Source organism: Parambassis ranga, chromosome 21, assembly GCF_900634625.1.
Source record: "Parambassis ranga chromosome 21, fParRan2.1, whole genome shotgun sequence".
NCBI classification, from domain to species: Eukaryota; Metazoa; Chordata; class Actinopteri; family Ambassidae; genus Parambassis; species Parambassis ranga.
Window position 1 is genome coordinate 12,670,184 of NC_041041.1, and position 24,552 is coordinate 12,694,735.

Sequence of the window (24,552 nt, forward strand, 5' to 3'; positions counted from 1 at the left end):
AAAGGTGATAGTTCAATTGCCTCTCTGGTCACCCCGCCCCCTCCTTTTCTCTTTAGTATCCTGAACAGATTGCTGAATCAGACCTCTCTTCCTTTCCTCTAATGCTGACCCGTTGACTCCTGTGGGCTGGGTGAACACCTCTGGTGACCTTTGCTTTCATTTAAGTGACTCACCACACTTATGTATGTACATCTGACTGTGTTTATTCACAGTTTGTTTCTAAAGCAGTCGCGTAATTCCTGTTATTTTGGCAAGCGATGCTGGATCCAAATTTTAATTTGTAGAAACATTAGAAACTGGATACACAATGCCATGATCCCTTATGTCTTATTCAGCCCATCGTCACCATAAAAACAAAAACAGAAAAAGGCAAAGAAGCTTGTTGCTGATGGAGACCTTTGTCTTGTAACAGATTATTATATAAAAAAAGGTCAATTTCAACCCAAACTATTACCTTTAGTGCCTAAACCTAACCTGTAGCCACTGAAAAAAATGTTAGGACCCCTTTATGACACACATGACAAGGAAAACTTGTAAAGAATTGCTGGATAAATATCGATAGTTTTGATTGTAAAACAAAACAACCAATTATAGACATTATAGACACATAGGTTGAGGATGTACTGGACATGACAAGGGACTACACTGTGGTGCAGTGCATCTGTTAATGACATTGGTGTATGCGATGTCCTTTTTATTTAAATAAAAGGACATTATCTAAGGTATTACAAGGATCGCATCACTGATTATTAAAGTTCATGGACCTTATATCACAAACCAAAGGCTACTATTCTCAGCAATATTCTTTCTAGTTATATTGTACAGATTTAATGAACACATACACAACCTGGAATCAAGGGAAACTCTTCAGGGAGTGGTAGATATAGTTATAGCCTTGTGCTTTTATTTCGCAGAAGGTTGCCATTAATTCACATTTTCTGCCTCTAGTGTTGGTTTTCCAATCATAAGGTGACATTGGTGGGTAGATTACATTTGATTTATAGCCCAGCCAGCCTTTCGTACCTGCTCCAATAAAGAGACAATCCCACACCCGGACCACACATAACTACCCCCACACTCAGCCATCACTCACATTAAGAGTGTCTTAGTGCACAAAATCCATAATAGAAACCATCTCAACCAGCAAAATCTTACTCTACCATTAAAGGATCAGTTCAGTTCAGTCTCATCAGTTCTCATTTTCTGTGGTTGTTTCAAGACAATTTATATTTCTAGAGGTTTTTCAGTGTTTGTCCCTGTAAACATAACTGGTAGAGTGTAGCTAAAATCAAGTAGTATCTGCGTAAGAACCATTTATTTATATGTTAACTCACAGTGGGTGTCTATATCAGTTCACTGATGCAACAATGAGAATGTGTTTTTGCAATACACTTTATATATAGTTTATGAATTGTATTATATGTTTAATGTATATGAAGGAGCTTTTGTTGGTTTATTTTTATGTTTGGGCACTTTTCAGATATTGGCAACAATATTTGCTGAGGTGGTCATTTTTGTTATGTTTTTAAAACATAACCCATAACATCATGTCAATCCGTTGATAATTAAAAATACAATTGATACTGTTGCAAACAGTGAATTTGATATTGCTCGCCTTCTTATAAAAATATAGCTCTCCCATCCAGCAGCAGCACAGTGGAACGTTTGGTATGCATCCTTTAATACACAAACAACAACAGAGGTAGAAACGACGATGTGGATAATACGTGTTTGGCTATAATGGGGTACGAATAGTCTCATATACTTATGAAACTTTTTAGAAACTATTCTAAATCTTTCCCTAATATTTATCACACGTATTATATATTAGTTGTCATGTATATTGGCAGTATCACTCATTGGCGTCCCCCCTCCACCAAAAGCTGAAATGGTTTCTCCCACCGTAGCAGCGCCTGTCCTGCGCAGCGCTGCTGACTGCAAATCAATGAAGCCAAAGGAACGGGGCTGGGCGATCGAAGTTGGGACAATTTACAGAGGTTTCCGTCGCCGGATAGTCGACCACAACAAGGATATGTACACGGCGAATATGCATAGAAACCAATTTTCCTGTCGTTTCGCGGAGTAAGGAGGATATCGATGTCAACCAGTTTTCTACTTATGCGGAGTTTTTGATGTGTTTCGCTCGAAAATTGTAGCTTAACAAAAAAAACCCTCCCTTTTCCAACTGAGGATGATTTTTGCTAATACTGGAAACCCGCTAAGGACTCCGTATCGAAAACAGGTAAATAAACACACTGTCCTTACAGCTGCCGCGACTCAAGTCGAACAAACAGCTCAACTTGACAGCAGCTTAGTTTCTGAATAAACCTAATATTAGCTGAGAACAGACACATTTTAGCTTAAGTGTCATCTCAAAAGTCTGTGATGTAATATCCAGATAAGCATAATGCATAATAATAACCTGCTGCTCGGGCTGTGGTCCAGGTCCAATAGTAATTGACAGACAAGAGGGGCTGTTAAGCAGAAACAGTAGCCAAACCCTTTTAAATGGCATCCCTCATTTAATTTCTTAGTTATAAAGTGCACGTAAACACCACTTTACCATAACTCAAGCAAGCATAACACTTTTCACAGTGGACAGACTTGCTGTGAATAGTTTGGTTGATAATGTTTTAATAAAACTCTCAGTATAAATGTAATAAAACCATTTGAAGTTCCATAAATACAGATCACCCAGCTGTGTTAAGCTAATTTGTCATAATTAAACAGCATGGTTGACTTCTTGTGCACTGATGAGTTAACCTTATTCACTTACATATAGGTATATGAAAACCTCCTGTAGTCCAAACATGTGAATAGCCATATTTACTTAGTGGTGCCTTCTGCTGCTATCCTGTGGCTAGAGCTCCATGGGCGAGGCCTTTTACTGGAAACGCTGTGTGTATTTCCAGCAAGGATATGACGGGGCTCTGCTGGTCTGGAGGTGGCTGATAAGATGCTGTCCTCTCCCCATCTCTGTCTAGCACAGGCCTACATCTGAGCAGTCAGGCAGTTGTATAAAAACACACCACGAAACACTGTAGAACACTGTAGAGTGCTACAGAAAAGAAAAGCTGCATCATCTCACTCAACTAGACTTAAAATGAAACTTAAGATTTTGGGATTGGCATATTTTAAAAAACTGCTTTGTCATCTTTGTAAATAAGGTGAAGAGTTTTTTTAGTACAGCTGTTTTTTTCACCTCATTTTATATCAGAAGAAGTGCTGCTTTAGTTGTTATTGAAAGATATTGATACATATGGACATTTTGATCATAATATAAACATAAACATCAGGACACTCAACATCTGTTGGATTTTTGTGCATTAGTCAACATAAAAAAAAATCAATCTACAAATCATGTTTCTCTGTAACTATTGTATAGTAACACTATCCTGTTGTCTTTGGCGATTAAAATGTGTTTGTTATTTAAATCTGTGTCTCTCCAAAGAGAGCAGGGTACTGGTGGTAAAGATTGCATTATTTTGAAATTGATCAGTTTAAAAACAGCAGTTCAGACTTATTTCATGGTGAAGGAATGTGAGGCGGTCGAAGAGTCGGTCACAAGAGAAGAAGATCCTCCAGACTTGGGTTGCTCAATCCTGTCACCACTTCATGCTTGGGATTCCATCAGCTTCCTCTCAGCTTGTGATTCCTCAGAGAGGGTGGGGGTGTTGGGGGATAACCAGTGTCAGATAGGAAGGAAGAACACAAATCCCTGAGGGAGAAAGCTCTCAGACCAGGACATCTGTGTCTTGTAAACATATGCAAGTTTCTCAATCACTGAAAGATTTTTTGCTTTTTTTCTCCTTCCTTATGCAACAATACTGAAATCACACAACCCTTTTTAAATAAATATGGTTAGGGAATGTGTCAATATATATGTCAATGCAAATCAGTGTGACAGTGACGCCAGAGCTACAGGTCCCTGTGGGCTGAATGTGCTGGCTCTGGAGCTGTTTTGAGGAAAACATTTCAAACATCACACTGCATGGAAATCCATACGATACGATTTACGATTATATATGGGTCTCAGCATATGACTTATCACTTCTCCATCTGATACATTTGGCACTTTGGTTTTATTGATCCATTGTAAGAAGAATTTCATTTTATACCGTCTGAAATTTAATTTAACCCACTCAATTGTTTCTCTACCTGCTCCAGCCACCTGTTGCCCCATCGTCACACCCCATGGCTCCACCTAGCCCAAGTACCAACAGCAGCAACAACAACAGCAGTAGCAGTAGCACTGCAGGCTGGGACCAACTCAGCAAAACTAACCTCTACATCCGAGGCCTGTCCCCATCAACCACAGACCATGACCTGGTCAAGCTCTGTCAGCCGTGAGTACCACACTTCCTCTTGTTATTATCTGCTATTGATCAGCCATTGATTACTTTAAGCCTACTTAGTCTAGTTCCAATATGCACTGGTAAATGTAAGGTGTAAAGCTGAACATGCAAATAAGTTCAACTTATTAAATGTGAACTAAACAATTAACTTCACATGTACAGAGATAGAACCAAATGAAACATGGCAGGAGAACTGAGATTGCATAGAGATGGGAGACAGTCAGCACTGGGCTTGTCTCCAATATACCCTGAAATTTACTTTGAAGGCTCCATCTTTACAGTCTATTACTGATGTGAGCACACAATTTCCTAATTCATTATTTAGCTATTTAGAAACATATTGCATATTGAAATTAACCTCAGCGACAACATAGATTTTTTTCCCCGTTTTACCTTATTTCATTTCTCAAATAAGGTACCTTCAAATCTAAGCCTTTACAAACTTGGACACAATTTTGCAATAGTTTTCATTTGTTTAGATGTACATACAATCATCATAGATGTCTCATCACAAGTGCATTTTTTCTATTTCCTGAACTAGGAAGCCATATAAAATGTGTCTTTTACCTTTTGTCTCTGAGACTTTTAACTGAACTATACAGGACAGCGTTATATAGAGCTTGTGTCATGTACATGCAAAGAGCAAAGTGAAAAACCAGTCGGAGTCACACAATTTGAGATCAGAGCTCAGGAGACAGAAAGGTCAGGTCATAGGTTCATGCCCTTTCACCCAGTTCACCTTCTATAGTAATCTTGAGCTAAAATATCCTGCTGGTCCACTGCAGTTTACCTTAATGCCCATTTACTTTACATTATTAAAAAACAAAATACTACATCATGAAGTGTATTAGTTTTTCAAAATAGAAACTATTGTGCAAATTGTACATTTGCAAATTGATTCAATACACTTTAAAAAAAACCTTTCACCCAAACACAAGCTTGCCAGTTGAGTCAAGGATTCCTGAGGGGTTGCGTTCTCAGTAGCTCTCTCTGTTATTTCAATTTTATTCACATTTTTTTAATTTCTAGATTAATGATTTATTTAGATAGGCAAAACAACATTAGACAGTATATGTGGGACGTCTTCTGCCCTGTGGCCTATGAAGGTTCTGTAGAAACCATAGCAATGTCATAAACTTGACTGGAGTTGTTGAATGTTGTAATCTGTGTTTTTTGTGACAGTGGTTTGTCTGTATTTGCAAATATCTGTCAGCGGAAGTTGCACAAAGTTGTCTTCCATAAAGAAAAATATAAGAAACAGAAACAAGAATTACATACATGCTTTTACATTTAGATGGCTCCCCATTCACAACAACTCTACAGGAGCTTATGGAGTTGGTGATAAACTTCCTTTTGGAGAGATTTTAATGTTCTGTATAAAGTTAGTGGTACAGTGGTTAGTTTGGCTAAAGTAAAAGGGAATGTTTGAGATTAGTGATCTACACAAATGGTGTTTTCAGCACCACATGGAAACCACTTCCTGTTTCTCATATTTTGACAATGATGTCATGGATTGTTGCTCAACCCTCCGTCTGTGTGTGTTTTATAACTGGCTGTGTCTGGTATATAAGCCTGCTGACAATACCTGGCCTTTCTGCTCCTCCCTTAGGTATGGGAAAATTGTATCGACAAAGGCCATCCTGGACAAGACTACAAATAAATGTAAAGGTGTGTGACATTCTTTTTCTCTTCCCTGCACTGCCCTCTTCTTTTATCTCTCTTTTAATTAGGTACATATGTGTGAACGAAACCCCATATTTAGTGCCTAACTGTCTGTAGATTCTGTGTGAGTCTTTTTTAGAAGCTACATTATGCAGTTGCAGCTCATGTTATTTTAAGCCAGAGCCCTTGTCCTGTTGGTGTGTCACTGCTGTGCATGCTATCTGGTTAGAAGTGGTTGGCTGTTTCTTTTCCTGCTGAGTGACACTGGTCTAAGTCTAGCTCTAGTAGACATCCCACCTGTCTGAATTGGGTCTTACTGATTCTTTCTGGTGGTGATGGGATTAAGAGATTGCTATGTCACTCTTCTTTGGATTATAGACATGCCAGTTAATCAAAGGCTCCAAGTGAAAGGGGACACCACTAAAGACCTTGTTGGGCTTTGACTGAATTTTAAATAGAACTCAAAGATGGTTTTTCCAATGACCTTGTGGAAAGTTTCAGAAATCATGCATTTACATGAAGTTTGTAGAAGACAAGAAGTCATATTAAACTTGTAGAGGCCGTGTGGCCTATTTCTGCTCCACCATTTATTGTGAATAGGCTAAAAATAGCAAGTGTAGTAGGGAACTATAGGTGCACCCTGTTTGTACCCCACAGGACAAAGAGCTGACCTGAGCCCCTGGTATCTGTCTCGTCAGCACTTTTGATTTTACCTCTGCTTTCACACACACAACATGCACACATACACATGTATACACATACATTTAGACAGACCAAGTAGCTTTACAGACTCGGTTCAGTGGTTGTTGAAAAATATCTGTCTCTTCTTTGTATAAGTTGCCATCTTGAACCTTCATCACTGGGCCACTTCCTCATTTTGGTAAAGACGTAGTAGCGTCAGGTTGCCAAATTAATAGGGCAGGTGTTAGATGAGTTAAAATTCAGATTCCTGGATGGCAGCCATCTTTCACCACCTTGCGTACTTGAAATGTTCAATAACTTGAAAGAGAAATAAAAAAGTTATAGAAAACTTTCTACATAATTACTCAAAAATTTGAGCAATAGAGCACAACTTCCACAAGGCAGAAACTTATCAATCCCACCACATATTGTAAATAATACAGAAGCCTGAATATAGTTTCTGTAAAATGATTTTGTAACACACTACACTCTATTGTTTTGTTAAAGTCATGCATTATACCTACAAATGAACACATAACCTCCTGCCATCAGTCAATCACAGAGAGGCAGACCATGCAACACAGTGGTTCTACTCTTATCTGTGCTTGCTGTAGAATATTGTTCTTACTGTGATTCTTGTCTCCCCAGGATATGGCTTTGTAGACTTTGACAGCCCTGCTGCTGCTCAGAAAGCTGTGGCTGCCCTGAAGACCACTGGTGTCCAAGCTCAGATGGCAAAGGTGAGGATTCATTACAGACTAATCCTGATATCACATCCATACAAGTCACCCAGTAACACTGTTGTCCTCCATCTGGCTGGTCAGGCAACTTAAACCTAATCCGTGAGGTATTAAATAGCAGGACTGGAATCCCTGACTGCAGGGTGCATGGTCTTTAACCATTGGTCTGTAAACATGCATAAGCTGAATGCAGTGTACTCTGTATTTATTGGCTTTGATACCCATTGCCCATTGGTGCAGTTGACAAGTTTGTGTATGAATTATGTGTTTAGAATAGGTAAATAGCCACAACAATTAGTTTAAAATACCTTTGTAAAGATACAAGATTATTGGTTTCTTTGTCATTAATTACACAGTACAAAGGCGTTTTCCTTTTAGTTATTGTCCTATTGATTAGGCATTTAAAGTAGGAGTATTCTGCAGGATAAATAGCATAATAGGAGGAAATACTGTATGTAAACACAAGCTGATTGTGTGCTGTTTTACAGTTATTGTGTGGACTGCTGTGGGTTGTGCACATTAAATTTATTTTAAGAGTTCATGTTCAGTGAACTGTGAGCTCATTGTCTTGTTAAGACATTAACAATGAGTAATAGCCAGCAGGTCAGCTCCACCGTCACCAGCTGTGGAATTGACAGTTTAGATATTTTTGTAAGCTCAAATTACTCAAATTAGAATAATGTGGTTTTTTAAGCATTTTCTATATGAGTTTCAGATATTTGACCCCTTGTCTCAGTGTGTGTGGCCCTGGCTTTAGAATGGCTTCAGATATAAATGGTGTCAGTATAGAAACTGGTGGTGCCTAAGTATCTTCACATGGAGATTTTTTTTCCCTCTCCAAAAAATCTTTAAATACAGTATATTATTAGATGAGGGGCTCTGCTGAACTTTCTTTTTTGCCTCATTTTAACTCTGTCTGAAGAAAAGGAAGTAAATAAATGTGTGTTATGTGTTGTTATGGTAACAGGAATTAAGTAAAGAAAATTAGTTCCCAAGCAAAGAGCAAGAACCTCAGTCCCCTGCCTGGGGTTCTGTGGGGCTTCTTGGGATGCCTTCCTGCAACCATTTTACTTTTTAATTAAAATAGAGCATGCTCTGAAGGACATGGCTAGGTTTAATCTTTGTATTGTGAAAGGTAAATACCGTTATAAAGTGTGAACCTTTCATGCTTTATCCTTACTATATGGCAAAAGGCTTGGGGTTAATAGATTCTCTGACAAAAGTCCCCTTTCCTGTTTTTTATCTGGCAAGGCACCCTTCAGTGGTTTCATTATTATTTCAAAGGCAGGTGCTAGGAAGTGACCAGATAAGAGTTTCCCTTCTATTTAATCTCATGTTACTTCACTGCGTGTTTTGTGATGCTTTATTACATCTTTACCTCTCTGTGTATGCAAAGAACAGACCTACATATTTCACATTTACGTAAAAAGGTATCAATATAAGCAAAAGGAGCTGTTATGGGACTTGCTGCATCAGTAAAACATGTGGTCATTCACCATAAAACCCTCACTGAAAACATTGTTAATAAATAGTAAGGATGTGGCAGTAAATATCTGGTAAGAATTTATCTTAATGTGTAACAACTGAAATAGGTCAGTTTTCTGTTATTAAAAAATGTATCAAGTTCCTCAATGGTGGCTCATTTAGGTTAAAGTAAGCAGATAAATGGTTGGCTCTGCCACCAAAGAGTTAAACGCTTTGGATGATCATTTAAGGTTCAAACATCCATTCACTCACCCTTTTTTAGGGACTTAATTCCTCAGATTAACCACATTGCCTGGTGTTTGTGCAGTTCATCCGGTGTACTATAATTGTGAAATGTTGATTTTTCGGTTGCAACATAACCCGTCTTTCTTGCTGACTCTAAACAACAAATGCTGATGAATATTAATAGTGAGAGGCCACTCCCTGGGGAGGCCTGTGTTTCTGCTGATGCTGTTAAAATCCGGCAAGAAATCAGCTTGTTTGAGCCTTAAGCCACCATGGGCTGCATGTAAATCTCTTCTTATCACTGCTCAAAGTGACCCTTTATTAACCTAAAACCCCCAACAGGGAAGAAACAGACAGAAACAGCAATAAGCAGAGAAATGATAATCCCATTATTAAGGTCTGTTTTATTAGTATATTAAATGTTTATATAAAATGTGTGTGTGTTATTCTTTATTTTACACATTAAAACGGCATTGTGGATGTGATGCTAAATTTCTCTGTTTGTTTCCCTTTATATCTACTACGCAGCAACAAGAACAAGACCCAACAAACTTATACATCTCAAACTTGCCTTTGTCAATGGATGAGCAGGAACTGGAGAACATGTTAAAGCATTTTGGCCAAGTCATATCCACACGAATCTTGAGGGACTCTAGTGGAGTGAGCAGAGGAGTGGGCTTTGCAAGGTGGGCTTCTTAAAAGTAATGCGGTATTCCACTTAAACGATTGACATGCTTCGCTGGCCTTTATTAGCATCTCACATTATTTGTAGTTGTTTGATTCCGTTGTGGCCAAAACAGACACCTTTACAACAGTAAACATAGAACAGAATAGAAGTGATGCCAGGGCCAGGACAACAGATACAAGTGGCAATATCCCCTTCACATCTTAAGGCAAGCAAAAAATCAGGAAAATGTGGTGTTCATTTAAATACAATAGGGCTAGCAATACTACTACAGCACATATATGGTAAAGTGACATGTTGAAATTGTTTTAAAGATCAAGAAAAGCGGTTGATTTATAATCATAAAAATCTGTCAATAACAAGGCAAAGAGAACTGTTCACATACAGACAGATGGAAAGTCCTTTAAAAAATAGTTTCACAATGACTTCATGATTTAATTATAGTGGTAATGCAGGCTTCCGCCATTCACACTTGCATAACCTGACATTTGACTGAAATACCTGACAGTCAAAGGCCTGGTCATGACTGACAACACAAAAAGAACATACACATCATAAGAATGTTTATATGTAGGTGTGTGTGTGTGTGCTCTGTGGGTGTGTGTGTGTGTGTGTGTGTGAGACAGGCTAATTCCAAAACATCTATAACTTCAAATGCAGATATAAATCTTGTTTACCAAACCCCCACTACCGCTAGCAATTCTAGGAAAGCACCTGCATATCCCTATTGCTGCAGATTTAATTATGCACTGTGTTTCTTTTTAAAACTTCAGGATGGAGTCAACCGAAAAATGTGATGCAGTCATTTCTCACTTCAATGGAAAGTTTATCAAAACACCTACAGGGGTTCCAGGTAACATCATTTTTCATAATCACAGGCACACATTAGATACTAGATATGTAAAATGGAATAAATGTTAAAGGAAACAGGAATTTCTGTTGTGATGGTAACGTCGTACCACAGTGTCAATGGGCAGTGTCACATAGGCAGGATGGAGCGATGGGCTGACTGATTCATGTTGCCAAGAGGAGTCAGTAAGTCTACTGGTAAAGAGCTTGTACACACTCAGCCCTAAGTGGCAAAACATAGACAAAGAAAAGAAGAGAGAGCTACTCTGTGCGGCCTCCACTCCCTTTCTAAGCTTTTTAATTGGATTATTAGACTGAAATAGTCTCTGCTGGCCTTGCCTCGTTCAGGAAGGGGAGGGGATTACAGCTCCACAGCTGCCAAATTAGATGTCTGTGTTCCCAGGCTGGCTAGTTAATGTATACTCCCAGGCTTCAGGGAGAGAGTGACTGCATACCAAGCAATGACAGACAACAATGTGTGTGTGTGATAGTCTTTGTTAAAGACAATACTTTTTTTATATATTCTCTTGACATTTCTCCCATTGTAGTGCCTTCTGAACCATTGCTGTGCAAGTTTGCTGATGGCGGACAGAAAAAGAGGCAAAGTCAGAATAAATACGGCCAGAATGGTCGGGCCTGGGCCAGGGACGGTGACTCCAGACTGGTAAGTGGTACTCAGAGTGAAGTGAGAGAGCAGCTAATTGGAACAAAACCATGACCAGTGAGGAATAATAAAAGCCTTCAGCAGTATATTGTGAATAATGGTAAATATAATATTACAAGCTTGCAAAAAAAAGTCAAGCACATTTATTATCTTTGTTTGCAAGACCCTCCTTAAAGCAAGTGGCTCCCTTTCCAAATGAGGCCACCTGTCGAGAATGAATATATTTTTGCAGTCTCCAGCTAATTAGTCCCAGTTGTTACACATAGTTTTTACAGTTTTTAGCTTCATGATGATTTGAAAATAAATTACTAAAGCAAGCACCATATGGCTGTGTAAAACATACCACTTTGGTTGTAAAGGGAGGACAAAGAGTTGATTACAGGCAAAGGCATAACAGGTATTTGATTGTTTCCATTCATGTTGAACTTTGTAGCAGAGAGAGTTCAGGCTCCACTGTCCTGGCAGAAGAGAGCTCTCTTTACACCTTTAAGTCAGATAACCTGTAATGATACTTTAATGTGCTCAGCAAATAGTTTCTGTCTGCAATAAGCATTAACGCTAACATTGGGAAAAGGTCTTCGACCTACCCTTGTCCTCACAAGTGTGGCTTATCTTTGCATATTAGGCATGAAGTAAGCTTGTCCTATCTGCCTGGGAATTCTTCATCCTTTCAGAGCATTGAATGAGCCCGAGTCATGTGCATTCTGTTGCCATCTCTGGCGTTTAAACCTGGAATGGTGAGTCACATTTTGTGACAGACAGAAGAAGCGTCTTAAAGTAGCCATGTGGACGATGATGTGGACATGCAGGGTCTGTTGGAAGATAAGCAAGAGGCTTTACCCTACCATCAGGTGACCTGGGTGATGTAGTATTTTGCCCCAGTATCATCAAGATGCAGAATGTAGCCTGGCCTAGGATCCAGCAAGGCTGTCAGGGTTTTTCTTTCCCTTGGACCAGCAATGTATAAATATCTTTTACAGCTTTCTTTGCCAAAATTCCCCAACTATAGACAGTATTTGAATGTGTGAATAGCTGATAAGATGACATTGGTCAACTCACCAACAATGGAGTCCTCCATGACACCTTATCTGTCTTTCTTCACAGACACTGCAGATTTTCCACTGCGCAGCTTGAAATAATTTATCAACCTCAGACAGACACTGCTGAGGCTCTGAGCTCAGTGAAACTTATCAGGTGAAGTCTTTGGCAGAGCTGAGGGTACAGATACCTCCATATGTTAGAAGGCAGCAGCCCTCTGTATGTGCTTCAGGTGAACAGACAGAGAACAGTGTTGGTCAAGAGAGGCAGGCAGAGGCACATACATGCAACTTACCCTATGTAACACATGGAGGCTCTGGTTTTCTTGGTGAATGTGCAAGAAAATGACTAAAGAGTTAATTTCTGTGGATATTACTAGCAAAGGTGCTATGTGGGGGTTTCAATCTGGACTATAACAACGTCATGTTTGAAGGGTGATTTATGACTGTAGCCACCTGGTAGCCTGTACTGTCTTGTCCGGTTTTATCACGTGGATATAAAACCCCCTCTGTGGCTCATTTGTCCTCTCTGCTGGGACTACGATAAGCTTTAATGCTGGAGACTTTCCTCTGAAATTATATTTTGACTACAACTCCTGTTCCCTGAGGTACAACATCATTGTTGTCCTGCTTCACAGCTGAGGTTGGCAAAGAGTGGCTGTGGAATAACTTGTGCAGGTGGGAGCACACATGCATTGTCACAGGCTGTCTGCCTGAAAGGCGTAAATAAAAGTGTCTCGTGCCAGGACACACAGCAGTGTGCTACCTCATACAATATGTGTTACACCAAGTTGTAGTTATAACTGTTTGGCCAGCGTTTGTTCTTTAAAATGATGTTTCAAGTTGCAGGTTTTCAGTTGATTTGCTAATGATGTGACCACTTTTCCCTCATCAGGCTGGAATGACAGTCACATATGACCCCACTACAGCTGCTATGCAAAATGGGTAAACTACATTAACATATGCTCTGGATTACTGTTGCCATTCAAATATTTGACTGTAACACCAATGTCACATTATATAAATACACAAATTTCTGTGTCCATAGATTTTTTCCATCACCATACAGTATTTCCAACAGGATGATTGCACAAACGTCCATGTCTCCCTACATGTCTCCAGTGTCAACATATCAGGTTTGATTTCTTCAATCCCTTCAGTAACACGGGGAAGGTTTGATCATATAAAAAGCAACATAACATTTCATGCAGCTGTCCTTTGGGCTTCCAGAGGTCAAGTATGTGACAAAGGGCAGTGTGGGCATTCTTGTTGCTGTGGTAATCACAGTAGCATGTGACCACTTGAAATAGCACATAGTCAGTCACATTGTGTTTACAGTGTTTGTTTATGTTCCAGGTGCAGAATCCATCCTGGGTGCCTCATCAACCCTACATCATGCAACACCCAGTAAGAAAAAGATATTTCCATCACCATTCTTCTATTTCATGTCAGAATTGCAATGTTTTTTTTTCTGTAAACAAACATATACAATATGGGAGACAAGTAGTTCCACATAAGGTGACACTGATCCTTATATGCAAATGCTTTGGAGAGGCTTTGTAAAGCTGTATGTTAAGTGACAGATGCTTAATATTTTATAACAGATGGGGTTAAATCGAGAGTTCTTTCTTGGGTTGTAAATGTGCCAGCATAGATGAGAAAACACTGCCAGATGCTTCAGGCCAGCCAAGATGCTTATAGACAAGACAAGTTTCTTGACTTGTAATTGTCACCTTCTGCTGTGGGAAAGAGGTGCTCAGATTCTATTTGCCCTCAAAACCAGTCCTACAAAACCAAGCATGTATTTACATCCTAGAAATATTAAGTAATTGTGATGGTAACCTGTCATTGTTTGAATGTTTTAGCTTAGCAGACAGACATCTCCTCGCTGACTTTGTTTACCCAGTACCAGTTGCATGCATTCCTCTCAACTGCTCACTCTTCTTGTAGGGTACAGTGATATCGCCCTCTATGGACCCATCTATGTCATTGCAGCCTGCTTCCATGATGGCCCCTCTCACTCAGCAGATGAGTCACCTTTCTCTGGGTAGTGCAGGAACGGTGAGAAGAAACTGCATGTGATTAGAAATTAGCTCACACATTAAAGTTATTTGAGAAGGTCCCCAATAAATGGTTCTATTTCTGCCTTTGTTTTTGCAGTTCATGCCTGCCAACACAGCTATGCAAGGAGCATATATCCCACAGTACTCACACATGCAGACAACAACTGTTCCTGTGGAGGTATGTACAAGAACACTTTTTGAATGTGTGTGAAATCGCAGATAATTTTTTAGCAAAATGGCAGTGACAAAAAAATGATCCCACTCTCTCTCACAGGAAAATGGTGCACAGTCACAAGTGGACTCATCCGGCAATCACTCCCCCTACTCCTACCAACAAACCAACAAGTAGTGCTGAGGTAACATTTGGACAACAGCTAAAACAATCATGTCTACAAATTCAGTGGACGCAAAGGATTTTTCACTGTTTTTGTTTAAGTGAGACTATTTTTGGTATCATTTTCAGTTCATCAAAGGATTCAAATGCTATTAAAAAGTTTTATTTTCATACTAGAAAATTTATTTTTTAAAAGGGGATTTTTGCCACAGGATGCAAGAAAGAATCATGTGACTAGCAGTGCAAAGAACATGATAGTAAAAATGTTTTTGTTAATAGACATTTTGAAGATGACGTTATTGTGATTGCTGTGTGAGTGTTGCTATGGTGAAGTGTTCCGTGTTGTAAAGTGATTTCTCTTAGAGCTTTAGATTGATCTTGCTGTCCGAGTAAAATTTGCCTTAATAGTTTTGATACAGTAGTTGTACAGAGCGGCAATTAGCAAACAAAATTGAAAGCGTTCGCCGGCAAAAAAAACTGCTACGTGGGACTTTTTAAAAAATATAAAATCTTTGTTTTTTCCCCTAAATGATGAAACTGAGGTCACCTCAGATTTATTGGATTGAATATTTATTTTCTAAGAAGGCCCTACATTTTTGTGAAAGTTTGAATGTGTGTTTTTTTTTTATCTTGCCTTTCTGGATATTTGGGATTGTAGAGTAGCTGAAATGAAAATTGGGGGGTTGGGGGTATGAAGGGCAAATGTGATTTGTTTGTTGGTTGTGCTTTTGCTTTTCTGGGTGAATTTTAATTGTTTTATTTTTTTTAGGTTGTATGTATTTTTCAATTTTTCATTTGACTAACAGGAAAACATGGATGTGTGACTGTTTCGGGGAATAACTATTCAAAGCCTTACAATACAAGCAAACGTTCAGTGAGCTGTGGGGTAACATGAGATGATTCTTTTATAGCACCTCGCTCTTTGACGGGAAGCAAAACAGACTTGGCACTTTCAATTGTAGTTTACTTCACCAAAGATCGTGAGATGAAACAGCATCAGGACTCTGGTGACCTAAAATAGATTGCAGTTTGGACAGCGTGCCTTTTTTGTACATTTACGTGCAGTTTTCTTAGGAATTAGTTCAGGCAAGAAGGAAGGTTCCAGCAACTGCCAGATGACCTTTGTGTTAAAATGAAGCATAAGCTTTCTGAAAACAGTGGACTAAACAAATCAAGTGTTCTGACTAAGGCGTCCTCTTCCAGTACAGCTGTGATTCGACCTGGTGGTCAGTCTGACCAGTTATCTACCTCAGAGTTTTCTTTCTCCTCTGTATTAGGTCGGGTTAGCAGGTCCAGCCCGCCCCTTCCAGACCAAATGCCACACTCAGGAGCTGGCCACATACAGCTGTTTCTTTTCAGGTTATTGTTTTTTTTTTTTTTTCTCAAACCCTCTCTTTTTCTATATATTATTGTAATCACTAGTGTGGCGATGATGATGTGTTTTGTTCAGTTGAATGGTGTCTGGCAGTAGATTCCACAGGCTGATCTAAAGCTTTAGGGTGTTCACATGATCGTTGCTTTTGTCTAGAGAAAAAAAAGCAGCATTTCCTCAGTAGTTAAAGAACACGTGTAAAAGGCCGCTGTGATTATACTTGAGATTTCTGTGTAATGCCTGAGACTGACAAGTTATACTGTCTTGTGAGGTTTATGCTGCTATTAGTGTCTGAACCAAGTGCCATAATATAACTGGGTCAAGAATTGATGAGGTGCGCGATGAAAACTAACAATGCTCATAGAAGTAACCACCATATGGAACAGTCATTAAGTTATATGAAAAAGTTCTAATTTATGAAGATTTTTGTACAGACAGCCTGAGGGAATAAGAGATTTTCATAGAGCGATATGAAAGTTTTTTTTTTTTTACTTGTGCCACAAATACCAGAGGTAACTTGTACAGCTTAAGGAAACTATCCTCTGTAATTTTGTTTTATGGTGTTTGTTAAAGCCTAAAACATTTTCTTTTTTTCAGTAGATTGTTGCCCAAGATTTATTCTGTTCATTTCTTTGACATTTTTTGAATAAAAATTTAACTTTTAACCTGTTGTAGTCATTATTTCTAAAAAGAGCTGCTGATCATTACAGTGAACATACCCAGCTAGTAACCTTGTATTGGTTAATGACAACATTATGTAAATACATAATTTGTGTAGTCTGCTAGGGAAATGTGTGTGTGTGTTTTAAATAAATTTGTTAAACAAATTTTAATATGCTGGTTGTTAGTGGATCTTGGCTGCAGTTTCAGAGGGCTGAAAGCCAAAGTCCTCTCACTTTTTGGTTGATGTTTAATAAGGAAGCTGGCCTTATTAGAATGTGCTAACGAATTACCTTCCTCAAGACAGCTTGAAAATAATTTCTGTCTCAAATTATCTTTACAAAAATGTAGATTCACAGCAAAAACAAAAATAAGTAATAATAAACACACACCAGTGCTTGCCTGTATTTTCAAATATACACAGGCTTAAATATGGAGAATATGGAGCACAAACAGAAATGGAACATCTGTTTGGTCCCCTCATCATCGCAGCAGCTGACAAAGGTCACTTTGCTGTCAGTTTTCTCCCAGAAAGCAGACTCCACTAATGTGACCCTGGCCATCTCCTTCCTTGCACATTAATCAGCCTTTCAGAGATCCGCTCAGTGAATTAATGAGACATTATTATCTCCTGCAGCTGGCTGGGAACAGTCTGACATGGACTGAAAATGTCCCATGTATCAGATGTGGCCCTTTCCTTTAAAATGAGGCAGAATGTGAAGTATGTTCCATATTAAATATCTATCAGACAGCTCCAGTTTTCTGTGCCATCAGTTATAAAGGCTGGACGTACGCTCAGCCTTGTCTCCACACTGTAAATCATCTTCCTCTGAGCAAGATGTCGGGCTACTTGTACTGTCGACATGGGCTACCAATATTTATGAATTGCTGTGCTTTCAACCCAGAAGGTGAAGACCCAGTAAGGACCATATCAACACTGTCACATGGTATTGCAGACAACATGCATGGCCTGGACAGGGTGGGTTTGGGTATCAGGGGGGTATGGTGGGCATTGGGTGGGTGGTTGGGTGGAATGGGGCTGTTCTAAAAGCTTGGATGTGCCCGTCTGTGAGCAGGCCTTGCCATGGCAGATGGGTCCTCACGGTATCCTGCAGAGTGTTGCGCCACCCTGCGGGGAGCCACCAGCTCCAGACGAGGAGCAAAACTCACGCTCCAGCTGTCTGTGTTTGTGCCACATGCGCCTACAAGCAATAGAGTTGAAACCGTATTCCCCCCTCTGAGTCTTCCTAAACAACAACAAGACTTAAAGCCCCCCCACTCCCTTCCTGTCCTATTTCATCCATTCAATGTCCACAGCTCACAGCTTAGGAAGCAAAAACAGCTTTTTCCTCATTGCTTTCATTTTAATCAACTTTACTTTTTGTATGCCAAACCTATGTGTCTATAACTCATTATTATTATTATTATTATTATTATTATTGCAGATTGTTGTTATTCAGACAGCACTGGTGTGTTACTCTAACCCTCTTTGTATGAAAATATGTTAATGAATACTATTGTTTTGATGATTATCTTTTGTTGAGACAATGAAACGAAAATTAATTTGTTAAGTATTTGTTTAATTTAATTTATTTTAATTAGTAAATGAGTGGGCTATCTATTATTTATCTCTTGTTTAAAGTATAGTAGCAGCAAATGTTAAATACAAGTAAATACTTTTAGTTATCCGCTGTATTTAATAAACACACAAATATATAGCTACAAAACATCTTGGTGATTAAAAATGGAACATATATCACTGATTTCCTAACAAACGGACATCCAATTAAACGTCTCCTATTAATAGACATTTCAAAATAATAAATGCTGTTTTCTGATAATCGAATCATTTCTAATTCTAATTTAATTCTAAAGCTAAAAACACACTGTAGAAGAACGCTGTGCGTGTAGCGTCACCTACAGGTTTCTGTTTGTCCCTGCAGGACTGTACATGTCCTGTTGATTGTACGCAATAATACAGAAAAAAAAACTTTGCTTATGGTTACATAAATTGTATTGATGGTCTATAAGTGTTTGTCTTTGTAGTAAATAGAGACAATAATGTTTATGATGTTTTTATATATTAGTATTTTATCTATGTAAGCAGTGAACTCAGTAAAACCAGTGCGGACTGGAGTATTTATGTTGTGTTGTAGGCGTTGTTCGTGAGTCTGTGTGTGTGTGTGTGTGTGTGCGCGCGCCCTTGTGTGTGCCTGTGTGTGTGCGCGCCCTCTCGTGTGTGCGCGCGCCTGTGTGGGTGTGTGTGGGTGGGAGTTCGCTCACGCTGCTGCTGACAGTGGAGCAGCAGTCAGAAGCAAAGTGGTCCGTCAGAAGCTGCAGGATTTCTTCTGTTCGCTGTCATGGAGTCGCGGAAGAAAAGTCAGCGCCGCATCGTGTTGTTCGTGTTCGTGTTCGTCCTGTGTGTCCAGCTGCAGCTGGCCCGGACTGAAGGTAAGAACAATGTAAAAGTCAATCTGACTTCTTAGCACAGGCCTGAGGCTCCACAGTGTTAGTTTAAAGTGCAGGTTTCAGTCGATAAGTAGTCGCTGACTGCAGGTATGTTAAATGTTAACAACTTTCCTGAATGTCGACACTCTTCGTTTTTTACACAGCAACAACACAAACGTTACCACACACAGTGTCCTTGCATTAAGGTAAAGTGTTTGCCAGTGTTGCGAAACACTTTGTTGCACAGGCGAAGTGCAGATACTAAAAAAAACAAGCGTTTTCCTGGCTGTAGCGTTAGCATGTTAGCATGGCTAATCTCCAACTAAAGAATGTTATTGATTTTTTTGTTATCCTGTTCTGTAGACCTCTGACTTGACGTGTAAGTAAATAGGCACCCTACTGGAAAAATAACTATTAGCTGTAGAGAAAGTTTATTATGACTCAGACTGTATTTTTATGTGTGTGTGTCATATTCTGCATAACAGCAGCACTAAAGAGGAACAGTCTAGAAATCCATGAGACCATTTTCCAGAGCGTTGAAGAAAGAGGAACAGTGGTCACGTGGTAAAACTCTTTTAAAATAAAGAAATACAAGTACACTGTAAACATTTAGGTAAAACAATGGACCTGTGTCTCAGCTTTGATTTGACAGTGTTGAAAGTGTTATTCTTGATATTAACTTTCTTCAACAGTAAGTTTAAGTTACACGTGAAAAAATTTGCACTAGCCTATAATCTTCTAGAAGGGTTCATGGTTTTGTTTTGTGCTCAAACTTTCTTTGATTTCCAGTGTTTGTGTTTTAGTTGTGCTCTCCAGTGGTCACTTACTAGGAGCTGCAGCCATCAGTGTGTTTACAGTTTCAGTCACGTACTACCCGTCTGTCAGCATGGACAAGAGCTTAGAATAACAAAACATATAAAATAATAAATCCACTGTCCCAGCTTGTGTTGCATCTCTTGTTTGTTTATATTCTGTTGTCATTCGTGGCTCAGATGTGATGTGCAGTTGCCAAATTATGTTTTTGTTGGTATCCCAAAAAAACAAAAACAGGTGTCCACAGGAAAACTTGGTGATGACAAACAACCTGGTTGGCTGAAAAACACAAAGCTCTGGATTTAGTTCTTCACCAGTACTGTAGTATTCATGCTCATATTCCAGGATTAAAAGTGTGGAAGAGCTTAGAGAAGATATTGTACCTGTTCAGATACCTGGTTTGGACTGTGGGTCAGGTGCCACTTCTTTCTTTCAGACTGCCCTGCTGATGGACGCACATGGGTGCCCTTTAAAAATAGATGTTACCACTTCATCCACGGAGAGGAGGACAAAATCAAAAGCTACACATTTGAGAGAGCGAAAACCCTCTGCCAGGGCTTTGGTATGTATTCTCTGTATACCTCCGTGTTCTATACGGCAAATATTCTGTGTGTGATTATGTTGTGATAAATGCTGTGCTTCCTCTAGAGCTCTTGACAATCCAGAGTGCTGAGGAGAATGACTTTGTCATTAAATATAGTCCAGAGGTGTGGAAAGGAAATGTCAATGTGTGGCTGGGAATGTATTATGACACCAACAGTAAGTACCCTATGACCAAAGAACTGTGAAAACAAGCTAGCTAACAAAACATTTTCTTTTTGTAAAGTCCAGTTTTTATTTCAGTCTGATTGTAATAAGCTGCAATAACCTTGTTTTATGGAAAGGAGAAGTCTCAGATCTTCCTTTTTATTTGTGGTGTGTTTCTGTAAGACACATCTGACATAAAGATTACCCTGCTAGCTTACAGTATTCCACATTGTGCTTGCGCCAACAGCTTTTGAAAGCTTGTATGACCACACTGACTCATCCTTGTCTCTGAATCTTGACACAGTTTCATGATATCCTGTTCTTTCTTAAAGTAAGAGAAGCTAAACTAACAGACAGGCTGAATCGCTCTGTAATTCATGTAAATGCTGACGAGGGAGAAGATGCACATGAATTTATTTCTATTGATTTAGAGTTAATGAGACGTCTGCACAGTGTGGAGCAGCATTGAATTTGTTTACATGACCTGTAAAAGGGTTTGGTATGCCCACTGCCAGGTGAAGACATGCAGTGGTTGCCGGAGGAGCCTGTGAAATACACTAACTGGGAGGACAGCTCTTCTCCATCAGACCTCGTGCCCATGGACACGTGTGTGGCTCTGCACAGCGCCACAGGAAAGTGGGAAAGCGTCAGCTGCCTGGATGAAGTGGAGAATGGAGTGATCTGTGAAACAGCTCAGAGTAAGATTAAGTCTCATTTTCTGGCAAAATGCTTTTTAAATCTGGTCGATTGGCTGGCTTGAACTTTAAGATTTTATTATTATGATTGATAGATGAGTGTGTGCAACAGTATGGTGGCCTCACAATGTGTTTTTCCTTTGTGTTTTGTTTCTCAGCAGCAGAGGCAGCCAGGCAGAGTAAGTGTACCTTTGAACTTTTCTTTGTTGTGCGTATTCCTCTGAGATTTTCTGTTGCTAACTCTGACCTTCCTTGCATTGTTATTTGTCCTCCTTAGAACCCAGTGCGCTGATCTCCGCCCTGGTCATTCTCAGCGTGGTGGCTATCGTGGGAGTCTCAGCAGTGGTCTGGTTTCTGCACCAGAAGCACAATCTTGGCTCCACAATCATCACGGCGTTCGAGTACCACCCTCCGTTCCGAGTCCTGGACACCGACCAGTCCTGCCTGGTGGAGGCTGAAGAGACTGACAGCGTGCCATAGAAGAACTTTCTCTTCCACAGTAGTAGGCCCTCCTCTCACTGAGTGGGTGTTTAATACAAAGAGAAATCCACTCTAAAACAATTACTCAAGCAGGTTTGGGTTAACACATGGGATAACAGAACAATGTATTGTGATTGGGAGAAAACTGACTAAGCTTACCTTACACTAACCTCATCTCGCCACTCAGATTTCTTTGTCCCCTGCACTAACAAGGAATCATGTGTGCATTTACTTTAAAGTCTTTTAAGGAGTAACTGTTTTTTCACCTTAAAACTGAGTGTAAGGGCATTTAATAATGATGTGGAGGTCAGGTCCCAGTCATGACAGAATGTATTTTAATTGTTATATGTGTGTTACAATGAATGCTTTGACTGCCCTCTGCAGGTTTAAACCATAGTTACTGAAAATTCATTTTCCTATTGGCTGGTTTTCTGTTTTAAAAAAAACATTGGCTACTAGTTGACATCATTACCCGTTCTGCTGTCAGACAACAGAAACAGAAACACAGAGACGTCGCCTTTCTGCAGCTCAGTGAGTCAGAGAACAGAACAGGGGTTACTCTTTCAATGACTTTGGTGATTTCTGTTTCTCTTCTGCATTTCGAAACAAAGCATTACCTTTAAAAGGAGCATGTGAAGAGCAAAGCACATGTTTTTTGTCATCAGGTAGGTGTTTCCTGTTACCTGTTTACACAAACTAACAGGAGATTAAAATAACACAGACCACAACTTAAACCAAGGCTGAGACCCAGTGACCCCACAAGGGTTTTTTAAGGATCCCTTTGAGCCACAAGAATAAATGTACGTAAAAAGTGTCAAATGTTCCTTTAGCCAGTGTTAGCAGGGATTTTTCTTAAATAAATGCTATTGAGTAAACATACATGCTTTAATCCAAACAACAGCATTAGTAAGGCTACTTTATATAGATGAGGGCAAAGTGTTTTTTCCCATTCAAATGAAAACTCACTCTAAACAAAATACTTCTTCAGATGCATCCTAATCCCTCCTCTTCCTGATTTTGGCCACGTGGTTTGGCCTGAATGCTTTTTTTTACTGTGTGTGTGTGTGTGTCTGTGTGTATGTTGGCCAGTAGTGATATCAGCTGGTTAAGTGACACACTGTAAGTGGAGGATATATTAGGCAGTGAATAGTAGGAAAAGGAAAGACTGAAGTTGTGAAATGGACATCATTACATAATGGATTACAGATCTACAGATTACAGATTAGACTGAAATCTGAAAACTTAAATTTTAGAAGGTTATAGTCAGGCCTGGGCCATGGGGCAGTGGGGATAGGGTGATCAAGTGAAGGTAGTATGATGCTCTGATTAACCCTTTGCTGGCAGACCTATAATGAATGTTACTTTGATACCTAAATATTGTTGCAGACCACACACACCCCTTACACCATAGGTTTTCAGTGTCCATGCCAGGCTGTTATAGCACACATTTCATCTTTGATTTTGTATTGATAACTCTAATTCTTGCTGCCCTGAGAAATACAAACTTGGCAATATCATTGTAAAAACATTGTAAATAAAAGGTCCTGTAAACAAAGACAATCAGGATGTGGCTGTGTGGTGGGTGTATGGCTGAATGGTGGTATAGGGGCCCCCCCTCTTTAGGTTTGTTGATTGTTTTTTCTAAATAAATTTGCACACATTTCTAAGAACACGGTTTCATATTGTCATTGTGAATTATTGGATGTAGATTGTTTAGTAATAAAGTATGTTTCACTTTCAGAGGTCCTCTCCGCTTTTATGTAACTTAAACTAAACTAACTTGTACTAAATTACAAAGAACTGCTGGTCAGTACAAGACTGAGAAGTTTGTGGCCTAAATTAGAAAGTCAGTTTGAGAACCTGGCAGCTCCTCCTTCATTTTAAAGGATTTATCAATCACTTATATTTTAAACACTTCGCTGTCTGTAACCCTCTGTCCTAAGATTATCCAGCAGTAAGGGTTGAAGAAAGAGAAGTGACTTCTTTCCATTCTGTGAGATCTATATAAAACATTGCTGCTAAATTTATATGTCAATGCATAATTAAGGAGAGAATGATGAATCAGGACATCAAATCTGGGGGTAGAGCCTAATTAGTTCTGAAAGGATCTAAATCACTGTCATCTGAAAAATGTCATTCCCACTAAAAGTGTCTCATGACATCGCAGTGTGGGCTAAGATGAAACTGAAATGAAAGAAGTCAGCAGGATACTGTTTTTTTTCTCTTTTTTTTCTCTTTGTTTTCATGCAAATCTAATTTTAGGCTTCCAAGAATTCTAAAACAAAGTGTCTGCAGATCTTGGCTGCAGTTTCTTTATAGTTCTGTACACTTTCTTTAGATGCTTTGTAATGCATGCTCAAAGGACTTTTACTGATGTAGCACAGAACATCATAACAATGTCCTTCCATATCTTCTAGGTAATTGCTAGATTTGGCCACCAGGTGGGACAGTGACAAACGTTTTTGTCCAGTTTAGTTGTGCATAAATAAAACAAAAAAAGGATTTTCTGACACAAATCTAAGAGTTCTGGAAACATTTTTCATCTAAAATGATCATA

At 39.3% G+C, this 24,552-nt stretch overlaps 2 protein-coding genes across 3 annotated transcripts; both read left to right on the forward strand.

The window, feature by feature from the left end:
• The first annotated feature begins 1,925 nt into the window (after nucleotides 1-1,925).
• Nucleotides 1,926-16,817, forward strand: rbms1b (RNA binding motif, single stranded interacting protein 1b). The gene is made up of 13 exons (XM_028393286.1): nucleotides 1,926-2,242; nucleotides 4,168-4,346; nucleotides 5,965-6,023; nucleotides 7,347-7,438; nucleotides 9,677-9,834; nucleotides 10,607-10,686; nucleotides 11,231-11,346; nucleotides 13,279-13,328; nucleotides 13,432-13,519; nucleotides 13,740-13,790; nucleotides 14,334-14,444; nucleotides 14,544-14,624; nucleotides 14,721-16,817. Exons 1-13 carry the CDS (start codon nucleotides 2,192-2,194, stop codon nucleotides 14,793-14,795), a joined length of 1,191 nt encoding a protein of 396 aa, XP_028249087.1. The 5' UTR covers nucleotides 1,926-2,191; the 3' UTR covers nucleotides 14,796-16,817.
• A 2,245-nt stretch (nucleotides 16,818-19,062) lies between these two features.
• On the forward strand, nucleotides 19,063-23,735 carry cd302 (CD302 molecule). Of its 2 annotated transcripts, none has more exons than XM_028393869.1 (6): nucleotides 19,063-19,263; nucleotides 20,510-20,635; nucleotides 20,722-20,832; nucleotides 21,336-21,518; nucleotides 21,674-21,694; nucleotides 21,793-23,735. In XM_028393869.1, exons 1-6 carry the CDS (start codon nucleotides 19,173-19,175, stop codon nucleotides 21,993-21,995), a joined length of 735 nt encoding a protein of 244 aa, XP_028249670.1. In that variant the 5' UTR covers nucleotides 19,063-19,172; the 3' UTR covers nucleotides 21,996-23,735. The 2 variants fall into 2 exon arrangements, with proteins under 2 accessions (XP_028249670.1, XP_028249671.1); XM_028393870.1 differs by having other exon boundaries at nucleotides 21,677-21,694.
• The last annotated feature ends 817 nt before the right edge of the window (nucleotides 23,736-24,552 follow it).